The 14,365-nt window shown below is 43.2% G+C and overlaps 1 protein-coding gene across 1 annotated transcript in view; it reads right to left on the bottom strand.

The window, feature by feature from the left end:
* Positions 1-14,365, bottom strand: part of MACO1 (macoilin 1) — an 83,495-nt gene that overhangs the window by 19,561 nt on the left and 49,569 nt on the right. The window contains exon 6 of the mRNA XM_077295921.1: positions 13,659-14,148. Within this exon, the coding sequence (XP_077152036.1) occupies positions 13,659-14,148 (490 nt within the window). The remainder of the gene's footprint in view (positions 1-13,658; positions 14,149-14,365) is intronic.

Raw genomic sequence — 14,365 nt, 5'->3', positions numbered from 1 at the left:
GTCGTGGGAGTGGAAGCTGCCGGCTGCTGCGAGGGAGCGCGGTGAAAGGTGTTTGTGTGTACTGATGGAGAAGGCAATGATGGGGGTGGGGTAACCATGTGTGGCCATTATACTGCACCCAGCATTGTGTGGGGCCATTATACTGTACCCAGCATTGTGTGGCCATTATACTATACCCAGCATCGTGTGGGGCCATTATACTGTACAAAGCATCATGTGGCGCCATTATACTGTATGGACCATCACGTGGGGCAAGTATACTGTACGCAGCATCATGTGGGGCCATTATACAGTATGGAGCATAATGTGGCCAATGGCCATTGTACAGTATGGAGCGTCGTGTGTGGCCATATTTTTTTGTTCATAATTATTGTTAACGAAACATTGTGATCAGAAGTGCTAAATGGGTGTGGTTGGGGCGTGGCTAGTTGTGAAATGGGTGTGGCCTAAAATTTGCCGCAGCGCGCTACCCGCGCCGCTGACTTTGTCCCTCTTTCCCTTCCCCTAAAGTTGGGAGGTATGTATGGGCATAAGGTCCAGAACTATTAGGTTTAACAGATCTAATCCAGTGAAGCACATCAGGTAACTAGGATTAACCACAATACCATGTTATGAGAAAAGTACTCAATCCTGTCGAGAGAAAAAAAAAAAAAATCACAACATTTTGGCACAACGTGAGGCTGCAGCTTTTGGCGTTTTCACCTCTTTCGCCCAGCTCCAACTTGTCAGGGGGTGAGACAGGGGTGTGGCAACTGAGGCTTGCCAAATTCATGACTAGCAGCAGCAGTTCCCATGCCACAAACCTCACTACAGCATGGCCGGGAGAAGGATTTATGGAGAAGGGCACAACACTTGTCAGATTCATTAAAAGAGTCTTCCCATGAACAAAGTTAATTTTTAGCAATGGTTCTTAGAATAATAATAATTTCCACAATTGGATGTGTTTATCCCTTTAGTGATGGAGCCACTTTGCAGCTTAATGACCAGGCCAATTTTTACAATTCTGACCACTGTTACTTTATGAGGTTATAACTCTGGAACGCTTTAAACGGATCCCGCTGATTCGGAGATTGTTTTTTTCATGACATATTGTACTTCATGTTAGTGGTAAAATTTATTCGAAATGACTTGCGTTTATGAAAAAAATGGAAATTTTGCAAAAATTGCAATTTTTAAACTTTGAATTTTTATGCCCTTGTTCTATCACACAAAATCGTTAATAAATAACATTTCCCACATGTCTACTTTACATCAGCGTGATTTTGGAAACTTTTTTTTTGTTGTTAGGAAATTATAAGATTTTAAAGTTGGCCAGCGATTTCTCATTTTTCCAACAAAATTTACAAAATCATTTTTTTAGGGATCACATCACATTTGAAGTGAGTTTGGGGAGGGGTCAAAATAACAGCAAATACCCAAAAGGGACATCATTCTAAAAACTGCACCCCTCAAGGTGCTCAAAACCACATTCAAGAAGTGTATTAACCCTTCAGGTGGTTCACAACAACTAAAGCAATGTGGAAGGGAAAAAAACCAACCCGAATCATTCTTTGGGATCTCAGCTACCCTGGTAGCCAAGACCCTGGAGAAATTCAGACTCTGGAAGGCGCTATACCCTTATTTCTCAGCACCGTTAAAATGAGGTGCTGAGGCATAAGTACCCTTAACCCTTTCACGACATGCGCCGTACTAATACGGCGCATGACGCGTCTCCCCCTTTGATGTGGGCTCCGGCGGTTAGCCCACATCAAAGTCGCGTCATGTCAGCTATTTTGTACAGCTGACATGTGCCTGCAATAGCGGCGGGTGTAATCGCGATTCACCCGCTGCTATTAACCTGTTAAATGCCACTGTCAAACGCTGAGAGCGGCATTTAACTACCGCTTCCGGCCGGAAATGAGCGCATTGCCAACCCCCGTCACATGATCGGGGGTCGGCGATGCATCAGGATGGTAACCATAGAGGTCCTTGAGACCTCTATGGTTACTGATGCAGGTCTGCTGTGAGCGCCACCCTTTGGTCGGCGCTCATAGCAAGCCTGTATTTCAGCTACATAGCAGCGATCTGATCTAGAGGCTATTGAAGCATGGCAAAAGTTAAAAAAAAAAAATATATATGTTTTTAACCCCTTCATGACCCAGCCTATTTTGGCCTTAATGACTTTGCCGTTTTTTGCAATTCTGACCAGTGTCCCTTTATGAGGTAATAACTCAGGAACGCTTCAACGGATCCTAGCGGTTCTGAGATTGTTTTTTCGTGACATATTGGGCTTCATGTTAGTGGTAAATTTAGGTCAATAATTTCTGCGTTTATTTGTGAAAAAATGGAAATTTGGCGAAAATTTCGCAATTTTCAAATTTTGAATTTTTATTCTGTTAAACCAGAGAGTTATGTGACACAAAATAGTTAATAAACAACATTTCCCACATGTCTACTTTACATCAGCACAATTTTGGAACCAAAATTTTTTTTTGCTAGGAAGTTATAAAGGTTAAAATTTGACCAGTGATCTCATTTTTACAACAAAATTTACAAAATCATTTTTTTTAGGGACCACCTCACATTTGAAGTCAGTTTGAGGGGTCTATATGGCTGAAAATACCCAAAAGTGACACCATTCTAAAAACTACACCCCTCAAGGTGCTTAAAACCACATTCAAGAAGCTTGTTAACCCTTCAGGTGTTTCACAGCAGCAGAAGCAACATGGAAGGAAAATATGAACATTTAACTTTTTATTCACAAAAATGATCTTTTAGCAACAATTTTTTTATTTTCCCAAGGGTAAAAGGAGAAACTGGACCATGAACGTTGTTGTCCAATTTGTCCTGAGTACGCTGATACCTCATATGTGGGGGTAAACCACTGGTTGGGTGCACGGCAGGGCTCGGAAGGGAAGGAGCGCCATTTGACTTTTTGAATGAAAATTTGGCTCCAATCTTCAGCGGATAGCATGTCACGTTTGGAGAGCACCGTGTGCCTAAACATTGGAGCTCCCCCACAAGTGACCCCAATTTGGAAACTAGACTCCCCAATGAACTTATCTAGATGCATAGTGAGCACTTTAAACCCCCAGGTGCTTCACAAATTGATCCGTAAAAATGAAAACGTACTTTTTTTTTCACAAATAAATTCTTTTAGCCTCAATTTCTTCATTTTCACATGGGCAACAGGATAAAATGGATCCTAAAATTTGTTGGCCAATTTCTCCCGAGTACGCCGATATCTCATATGTGGGGGTAAACCACTGTTTGGGCGCACGGCAAGGCTCGGAAGGGAAGGAGCGCCATTTGACTTTTTGAATGGAAAATTAGCTCCAATCATTAGCGGACACCATGTCGCGTTTGGAGAGCCCCTGTGTGCCTAAACATTGGAGCTCCCCCACAAGTGACCCCATTTTGGAAACTAGACCTCCGAGGGAACTAATCTAGATGTGTGGTGAGCACTTTGAACCCCAAAGTGCTTCACAGAAGTTTATAACGCAGAGCCATGAAAATAAAAAATAATTTTTCTTTTCTCAAAAATGATTTTTTAGCCCTGAATTTTTTATTTTCCCAAGGGTAACAGGAGAAATTTGACCCCAAAAGTTATTGTACAGTTTCTCCTGAGTACGCTAATACCCCCATATGTGGGGGTAAACCACTGTTTGGGCACACGTCGGGGTTCGGAATGGAAGTAGTGACGTTTTGAAATGCAGACTTTGATGGAATGCTCTGCGGGCGTCACGTTGCGTTTGCAGAGCCCCTGATGTGCCTAAACAGTAGACACTCCCCACAAGTAACCCCATTTTGGAAACTAGACCCCCAAAGGAACTTATCTAGATGTGTGTTGAGCACTTTGAACCCCCAGGTGCTTCACAGAAGTTTACAACGCAGAGCTGTGAAAATAAAAAGTCATTTTTATTTCCTCAAAAATGATGTTTTAGCAAGCAATTTTTTATTTTCACAAGGTTAACAGATGAAATTGGACCCCAATAGTTGTTGCCCAGTTTGTCCCGAGTATGCTGGTACTCCGTACGTGGGGGTAAACCACTGTTTGGTTGCACGTTGGGGCTCGGAAGGGAGGGTGCACCATTTGACTTTTGGAACGCAAGATTGGCTGGAATCAATGGTGGCGCCATGTTGCGTTTGGAGACCCCTGATGTGCCTAAACAGTGGAAACCTCTCAATTCTAACTCCAACACTAACCCCAACACACCCCTAATCCCAACTCTAGCCATAACCCTAACCCCAACACACCCCTAACCCTAATCCCAACCCTAATTTCAACCCTAACCCCAACACACCCCTAACCATAACCCTAACCACAAGCCTAATCTTAAACCCATTTCCAACCCTAGCCCTAATTCCATCCCTAACCCTAAAGGCTATGTGCCCACGTTGTGGATTCGTGAGATTTTTCCGCAACATTTTTGAAAAATCCGCAGGTAAAAGGCACTGCGTTTTACCTGCGGATTTACCACAGATTTCCAGTGGTTTTTGTGCGGATTTCACCTGCGGATTCCTATTGAGGAAACAGGTGTAAAACGCTGCGGAATCCGCACAAAGAATTGATATGCTGCGTAAAATACAACGCAGCGTTTCTGCGCGGTATTTTCCGCACCATGGGCACAGCGGATTTGGTTTTCCAAAGATTTACATGGAACTGTAAACCTGTTGGAAAACTGCTACGAATCCACAGCAGCCAATCCGCTGCGGATCCGCAGCCAAATCCACACCGTGTGCACATAGCCTTAGAATTAGGCTATGTGCACACGCTGCGGAAAACGCTGCGGATCCGCAGCGTTTCCGCAGCTGCGGGTCCGCAGCAGTTTCCCTCGAGATTATAGTTCAATGTAAACCTATGGGAAACAAAAAATGCTGTGCCCATGCTGCGGAAAAAACTGTGCGGAAACGCAGCGGTTTACATTCCGCAGCATGTCACTTCTTTCTGCGGATTCCGCAGCGGTTTTACAACTGCTCCAATAGAAAACCGCAGTTGTAAAACCGCAGTGAAATCCTAAGAAAAACCACGTTGAATCCGCGATAAGTCCGCAGCGGTTTTACACTGCGAATTTATCAAATGCGCTGTGGAAAAATCCACAGAGGACCAGAATACCCTAACCCTAAGGAGAAATCCACAGAGGACCAGAAAACCCTCACCCTAACCCTAGTTCTGAACCTAGTGGGGAAAAAAATATATATATATATATATTTTCTTTATTTTATTGTTGTCCCTAGCTATAAGGGTGATAAAGGGGGGGTCATTTACATTTTTTTTTATTTTGATCACTGTGATAGGTTTTCACAGTGATCAAAATGTACATGGAACGAATCTGCCGGCAGGCAGATTCGGCGGGCGTACTGCGCAAGCGCCCGCCATTTTGGAAGATGGCGGCGCCCAGGGAGGAGACGGACCGACACCGGGAGGCTCGGTAAGTATGTGGGGGTAAGGGGGGGAGCTCGGGGGGTGGATCAGAGCACAGGGGAGGTGGATCGGAGCAAGGAAGGAGCGGGCAGGAGGACGGGGGAGCGGACAGGAGGACGGAGAGGACCGGGCCACATAACGGACGACTGGGGAGGAGATCGGGGGCGGTGGGGGGGGCAGAACATAATTTCCAGCCATGGCAGATGCTATTGCAGCATCGGCCATGGCTGGATTGCAATATTTCACCATTTTCATAGGTGAAATATTGCAAATTGCTCTGATTGGCTGTTGCACTTTCAACAGCCAATCAGAGCGATCGTAGCCACGTGGGGGCAAAGCCACCCCCCCTGGGCTGAAGTACAACTCCCCCTCTCCCTGCAGATCGGGTGAAATAGGAGTTAACCCTTTCACCCGATCTGCAGGGACGCGATCATTCTGTGACACAGAATATGCGTCACAGGTCGGATTGGCACCGACTTTCATGACGCATACGCTGTGTCACAGGTCGGGAAGGGGTTAAAAATATGGGAAAAAAAATAAACATAAAAGTTTAAATCACCCCCCTTTCGCCCCATCCAAAATAATAATAAAAAAAATAAAAAAAAAAATTAAAAAAATCAAACCTTCACGTATTTGGCATTGCCGCGTTCAGAATCGCCCGATTAACCCCTTTCTGACATCTGACGTACTATCCCGTCGAGGTGGGGTGGGCCCGTATGACCACCGACGGGATAGTACGTCATATGCGATCGGCCGCGCTCACGGGGGGAGCGCGGCCGAGTGTCAGCTGCCTATCGCAGCTGACATCCGGCACTATGTGTCAGGAGCGGTCACGGACCGCCCCCGGCACATTAACCCCCGGCACACCGCGATCAAACATGATCGCGGTGTGCCGGCGGTACAGGGAAGCATCGCGCAGGGAGGGGGCTCCCTGCGAGCTTCCCTGAGACGATCGGTACAAGGGAATGTACTCACCTTGTACCGAGCGTCTTCTCCCTGCAGTCCCCGGATCCAAAATGGCCGCGGGGCTGCATCCGGGTCCTGCAGGGAGGACTTCCGGGTCAGGAGCAGGCTGCAGCTGCAGCTCTGTAATAAGCCTGCAGCGATGAGTGAGATCGCCGATCTCACAGAGTGCTATGCAAACTGTGAGATCGGCGATCTGTGATGTCCCCCCCCCGGGACAAAGTAAAAAAATAAATTTCCACGTGTAAAAAAAAAAAAAAAAAAAATTCCTAAAGAAAAAAAAACAAAACATGTATTCCCATAAATACATTTCTTTAGCTAAAAAAAAAAAAAAAAAAAAAAAAACAATAAAAGTACACATATTTAGTATCGCTGCGTCCGTAACGACCCAGCCTATAAAACAGTCCCACTAGTTAACCCCTTCAGTGAACACCGTAAGAAAAAAAAAAACGAGCCAAAAAACAACGCTTTATTATCATACCGCCAAACAAAAAGTGGAATAACACACGATCAAAAAGACGGATATAAACAAACATGGTACCGCTGAAAACGTCATCTTGTCCCGCAAAAAACAAGCCGCCACACAGCATCATAAGCAAAAAAATAAAAAAGTTATAGTCCTCAGAATAAAGCGATGCCAAAATAATTATTTTTTCTATAAAATAGCTTGTATCGTATAAAAGCGCCAAAACATTAAAAAAAAAAAAAAAAAAAAAAGATATAAATGAGGTATCGCTGTAATTGTACTGACCCGAAGAATAAAGCTGCTTTATCAATTTTACCAAACGTGGAACGGTATAAACGCCTCCCCCAAAAGAAATTCATGAATAGCTGGTTTTTGGTCATTCTGCCTCACAAAAATCAGAATAAAAAGCTATCAAAAAAAGTCACGTGCCTGAAAATGTCACCAATAAAAACGTCAACTCGTCCCGCAAAAAACAAGACCTCACATGACTCTGTGGACCAAAATATGGAAAAATTATAGGTCTCAAAATGTGGAGACGCAAAAACTTTTTCGCTATAAAAAGCGTCTTTTAGTGTGTGACAGCTGCCAGTCATAAAAATCCGATATAAAAAACGCTATAAAAGTAAATCAAACCCCCCTTCATCACCGCCTTAGTTAGGGAAGAATAATAAATTTAAAAAAAATGTATTTATTTCCATTTTCCCATTAGGGCTAGGGTAAGGGCTAGGGTTAGGGCTAGGGCTAGGGTTAGGGCTAGGGCTAAGGCTGGGGCTAGGGTTGGAGGTAAAGTTAGGGTTGGGGCTAAAGATAGGGTTAGGGTTGGGGCTAAAGTTAAGGTACCTTCACACGAAACGACTTTGTAACGATATCGCTAGCGATCCGTGACGTTGCAGCGTCCTCGCTAGCGATATCGTTTAGTTTGACACGCAGCAGCGATCAGGATCCTGCTGTGATGTCGCTGGTCACTGAATAAAGTCCAGAACTTTATTTGGTCGTCCGATCGCCGTGTATCGTTGTGTTTGAAAGCAAAAGCAACGATACCAGCGATGTTTTACACTGGTAACCAGGGTAAACATCGGGTTCCCAAGCGCAGGGCCGCGCTTAGTAACCCGATGTTTACCCTGGTTACCAGCGTAAAAGTAAAAAAAACAAACAGTACATACTCACCTGCGCATCCCCCAGCGTCTGCTTCCTGACACTTACTGAGCGCCGGCCCTAAAGTGAAAGCACAGCGGTGACGTCACCGCTGTGCTGTTAGGGCCAGAGCTCAGTCAGTGTCAGGAAGCAGACGCTGGGGGACGCGCAGGTGAGTATGTACTGTTTGTTTTTTTTACTTTTACGCTGGTAACCAGGGTAAACATCGGGTTACTAAGCGCGGCCCTGCGCTTAGCAACCCGATGTTTACCCTGATTACCCGGGGACCTCGGCATCGTTGGTCGCTGGAGAGCGGTCTGTGTGACAGCTCTCCAGCGATCAAACAGCGACGCTGCAGCGATCGGCATCGTTGTCGCTATCGCTGCAGTGTCGCTTCGTGTGAAGGTACCTTTAGGGTTAGGATTACATTTACGGTTGGGATTAGGGTTGGGATTAGAATTATGGGTGTGTCAGGGTTAGGGGCGTGGTTAGGGTTACCGTTGGGATTAGGGTTAGGGGTGTGTTTGGATTAGGGTTTCAGGTAGAATTGGGGAGTTTCCACTGTTCAGGCACATCAGGGGCTCTCCAAACGCGACATGGCGTCCGATCTCAATTCCAGCCAATTCTGCGTTGAAAAAGTTAAACAGTGCTCCTTCCCTTCCGAGCTCTCCCGTGCGCCCAAACAATGGTTTACACCCACATATGGGGTATCAGCGTACTCAGGACAAATTGCACAACAATTTTTGGGGTCCAATTTCTTCTCTTACCCTTGGGAAAATAAAAAATTGGGGGCGAAAAGATCATTTTTGTGAAAAAATAAGATTTTTTATTTTTACGGCTCTCCATTATAAACTTCTGTGAAGCACTCGCGGGGTCAAAGTGCTCACCACACATCTAGATAAGTTCCTTAGGGCGTCTACTTTCCAAAATGGTGTCACTTGTGGGGGGGTTCAATGTTTAGGCACATCAGGGACTCTCCAAATGCAACATGGCGTCCCATCTCAATTCCAGTCAATTTTGCATTGAAAAGTCAAATGGCGCTCCTTTCCTTCCGAGCTCTGCCATGCGCCCAAACAGTGGTTTACCCCCACATATGGGGTATCAGCGTACTCAGGACAAATTGTACAACAACTTTTGGGGTCCATTTTCTCCTGTTACCCTTGGTAAAATAAAACAAATTGGAGCTGAACTAAATTGTGTGTGAAAAAAAGTTAAATGTTCATTTTTATTTAAACATTCCAAAAATTCCTGTGAAACACCTGAAGGGTTAATAAACTTCTTGAATATGGTTTTAAGCACCTTGAGGGTTGCAGTTTTTAGGCTATGTGCACACGTCAGGATTTTGTCAGGCTTTTTCATCAGGTTTTGTAGCCAAAACCAGGAGTGGGTGATAAATGCAGAAGTGGCGCATATGTTTCTATTATACTTTTCCTCTAATTGTTCCACTCCTGGTTTTGGCTACAAATCCTGAGGAAAAAACCTGACAAAATCCTGACGTGTGCACATAGCCTTAGAATGGTGTCACACTTGGGTATTTTCTATCATATAGACCCCTCAAAAGGACTTCAAATGAGATGTTGTCCCTAAAAAAAAAAAATGGTGTTGTAAAAATGAGAAATTTCTGGTCAACTTTTAACCCTTATAACTCCCTAACAAAAAAAAATTTGGGTTCCAAAATTGTGCTGATGTAAAGTAGACATGTGGGAAATGTTACTTATTAAGTATTTTGCGTGACATATCTGTGATTTAAGGGCATAAAAAGTCAAAGTTGGAAAATTGCGAAATTTTCAAAATTTTCGCCAAATATCCTTTTTTTTCACAAATAAACGCAAGTTATATCGAAGAAATTTTACCACTATCATGAAGTACAATATGTCACGAGAAAACAATGTCAGAATCGCCAAGATCCATTGAAGCGTTCCAGAGTTATAACCTCATAAAGGGATAGTGGTCAGAATTGTAAAAATTGGCCCGGTCATTAACGTGCAAACCACCCTTGGGGGTGAAGGGGTTAAAAAAAAGGAAAAGCATTAAACTGATCGTTAAACGGAGTAGCGAGAAAAAAAAGTTGAAACGCAAGAAATACTTTTTTTGGTCGCTGCAACATTACATTAAAATGCAATAACGGGCGATCAAAATAATGTATCTGCACAAATGTGGTATCATTAAAACGTCATCTCAGCACGCAAAAAATAAGCCCTCACCTGACCCCAGATCACGAAAAATGGAGGCGCTACAGGTATCGGAAAATGGAGCATTTTTTTTTTTTTTTATATTTATTTATTTTTTAGCAAAGTTTTGAATTTTTTTTCACCACTTCGATAAAAGAGAACCTAGACATGTTTGGTGTCTATGAACTCATAATGACCTGGAGAATCATAATATCAGTTTTAGCATTTAGGGAACCTAGCAAAAAAGCCAAACAAAAAACAAGTGTGGGATTGTACTTTTTTGCAATTTCACCGCACTTGGAATTTTTTTCCCGTTTTCTAGTACAAGACATGGTAAAACCAATGGCGTCGTTCAAAAGTACAACTCGTCCCGCAAAAAATAAGCCCTCACATGACCATATTGACGGGAAAAAAAAAAAAAAAAAAAAAAAAAAAAACTTATGGGAAGGAGGGGAGCGAAAAACGAAAACACAAAAACGAAAAAGGGCTGTGGCGGGAAGGGGTTAAAGGCTGCTGTTAAAAAGGCTTATCGGTGGTCATTAAGGGAGTTAAATAAAATGTTCCTGTGCTGAGATATTATAAATGTGCCCCTCCTGTGTACTGTGTATGGTCTGTCTGACCGTACAGGGACATGAGGTATTTGAGGTAAAACATTTAAAAAAATAAAAATAAATAAAAAACAGGGAAATTCTCTCTCTCACATAAAGAATCAGCTGTGCAGCACGGTGGCTCAGTCCTGGGTTCAAATCCCACCAAAGACAACATCTGCAAGGAGTTTGTATGTTCTCTCTGTGTTTGCGTGGGTTTCCTCAGGGTACTCCGGTTTCCTCCCACATTCCAAAGACATACTGATAGGGAATTTACTGTAGATTGTGAGCCATATGGGGGACAGCAATGATAATGTGTGCAAACTGTAAAGCGCTGCAGAATATGTTAGCGCTATATAAAAATAAAGAGTATTATTATCCCATGCTGTAATGTCTGTATATCCTTATGCTTCCTCCCCTGCTCAGGAGACCATGTTCCTGCTTTGTCAGAAACAGCCATTACACAGTACATAGGCAGGGGTGGCACTTTTATAAGATTATCTCAGCGCATGAACATTGTATTTATTTTTTTAAAACACATCCAATTGTGGAAATTCTTCTTCTTCCAAGATGTATTGATTAAAATTTACTTTGTTAGTGGGAAAACCCCTTTATGTGGGCTAGTGAATCATTACTGTGACTCCAACATGAACTCCTCACCACGACCGACATGAACACTGATCTTGATGAATTGGGGCCATAGTCTCGATAGGCCTTTACCGGCCCTTCAACGCGGGCATCCCACAGTCTGCGTACTCTAACTGTAAAGAACCCTTTCCTATTTAGAGGTCTAAATTATCTTTCGTCACAAACCCCTTGTAAATAAAAAATGTAATACACACAGTAATAACCTGATGGACCTAGGTTTTTTTTTTTCAAACACAAATGTATACATAAGACCTCAACTTGTCTTCGGCCCAATGCTGAACAAGCTGGATTTTTGTAGGAGAGACGGTCCATCCCATACAATACAGCCACCTACCTTTGATCCTCCTCCCGCTTTCCAATATCCCGTTTAGTCTGTGTCTGCACATGATACCTCTGGTTTTGCCAAAGTTTTTCTAAATTATGAAATAGTCTGCATGTTTTTTTTTTTTTTTACTGAAGCCTTTGTTAGGATTTAAAAATATTACATGTCTTCACATGTTTTAGCCAGCTCCGGTACCCCGCGACTGCAGTTGTGACCAGCCAAATCACAGGGGTTGCTGTGTAAAGCGGAAGTCACTTCTTAATGCACGTCTATGGAAATACAGAATGAGCCTTCTTCAGTCTCAGACTTGTATTGAGAAAAGGGACTTCCAGAACAGTTATCTGGGTGGACAAACACTTACATGGTGCTTCAAAAGGGGTCACAACCATATGCATTCTCAGTATCCCACAGCATAAGTGACAAGTGTCTGGTTGCTGAAACCACTCGCAATCATAACGGCAGAGAACCTCGCTTGCACAACCTCAGTGGAGACCTTCAATGGAGCAGTCGCCCTGCCACTACATGCAACGTCTATGGCAGTGACAAACAGCACAGAGCCTGAGAAGGGTACAAGGATACACTGGATATTTTAGAAGAATATTTTTCAATGGTCAGGGAAGGTTGTGTTTCCGGATGACAAATCACTGATCTCAGCTTGATCTGGGACAGATGTTCACTCTCAAGTAATGGCAACAGATATACCAACAAGAATCACCTTTTGACAGGGTCTGTCCATTAAAAGGCACTGGCAAAAAAACCACAAAAAAAACAAAGAAAAAGGTCTCCTTTTTGTAACACAGCCGGCTTTAGGAACAAGACTAGGGTTTCTTGCTACATCTAGGAAGCTCAGGATTAGTCACTTGATCTCAATGTCAATCACAACAGAAAAATACTGGAGAAAGAAAAGCCAAATCTGCTCATTAGCAATTGTGCTTCATTTAACTATAGGCTCCTATGTCATCTGCAAATAAAGTAAACTCTTAAAATTAAAAATGGAATAAATCCTCTGAGGGCAGACAGATGTATTAAATGGGTCTTATGCGCAAAACCTAATAAACAAGACCTGTTTTGTCAAGGTAAGCCAATTTAAGTGTTGGTGGAGGAAATCAAGTTCTCCATAGGAGTCATTTTTCTGGAAACTCAAAGGCAGTATTCTATAACAAAACATCATCTTGTGACAGCTCCAACCGAGCCATGCTAACAAGCCACTAATGACTAGCAGACAGACGGGAAGTAAGCAGTACAACAGGCTTTACAAGGAATGTATCACTGTACTCCGAGAAAGGTTTTTCCTTTTTTTTTTTAACTCTATTTCGGCATATGAAGGTGGAGGCAGCGATCTTACCTGTGCATTTATGAATATGCCTTATGTGACTGGAAATTATGCAATCCTTGGTTTTTATAGAAAGGATTATATTCCTTGTAAGTAATAATTACCCATACGCTACACATCTTCCATGACCATACCCTTTTATCTTCCATTCTAATTAATCACCCAACCTTGTAGACTGAGCCCTCACGGGCAGGGTCTTCTCTTCTCCTGCACCAGTTGGTGACTTGTATTGTTCATCATTATCGTCCTTCGTTTTTATTATGTAAAGCTCCATGCAATAAATAGCGCTATAATAAATAATAACAACCTTGCTGGGAAACTGTGTGGGTGTGTTATTGATTAGCAGACTAAACCAGACTGCCAACAATTCTCTTCAGGGATGAGAGGACATAACACTGGTGGTAGTGCCCGATGGGATAAAGTGATGACACTGTTGGTTGCCAATGGCAAAAAGACAGCACACTCCCATTCCTGCAAGATTTAGAAATGCACCTTGATGACATTTTACCTATTCTCTAAAATGCCCCCTTATTGGACACACCCTGGATCTCCTTTCCTTTAGGCTTCGGACTTTACCATCCCAATAATTTGACAGATGAAGACATAAGCTGGGAATGAGCCATCACTCACCTTACTAATGTGTCCGGCTTACTAAGCTGGTTGTTTGGAATACAGTTCTCCGTTGGATCTTTGTGCATGCTTGGACTTTTACTAGTGCATTTCTTCTTGTCATTCTTGCTGGACGTCGAGGAAGGGATAGTCCCGTTAGACGAGCTGTGGCTCCGAGGAGATGAATTTGCAGTCCCTGTGGTGTTCTTGTAGTTCTTAGAGGAAGTAGTGCATATGTCCTCCTTTAAAAGGTTCTCTGTACTCCCCAAGTCATTATTTAGTCGTTTACTGTTGATATGATTCTCCATATATTCGATCTCCTGTACTTTAGAGTCTGTAGGCTGAAGGATGTTGTTGTTAATCCCCAAATTGTGTCTTTTCACATCCTTGTCTTTGCCCTTTTCTTTGTATTCCAGCTCCGGTAATGTGCTGGATATTTTTTTATTGGATGAGAGTCCGTTGTGCTGTAACAGTATTGGTGAATCCATTTCAGATAAACCTTTGGCGGCGGCTGTGTGAAAAAGAGAAAGTCATTACCTGGAATGGTAAATCTCTTAAGAGAAAGGACCACATCCATATCAGGACAGTAGCATAAAGGGGTCTACAAAGCCCACCTTACACACAGAACTTGTACAATTAAGTGCAGTAAGTTAAAGGGTCTCTTACTCTGCGCTGACATAGTACAGGCGCTCGGTGCATCATGGGAGGTTGTGGGGGGGGGGGGGGGG

Source organism: Ranitomeya variabilis, chromosome 3, assembly GCF_051348905.1.
Source record: "Ranitomeya variabilis isolate aRanVar5 chromosome 3, aRanVar5.hap1, whole genome shotgun sequence".
NCBI lineage: Eukaryota > Metazoa > Chordata > Amphibia > Anura > Dendrobatidae > Ranitomeya > Ranitomeya variabilis.
The sequence above is the reverse complement of the archived record's forward strand: the minus strand, read 5'-3'. Positions and strand labels throughout refer to the sequence as shown.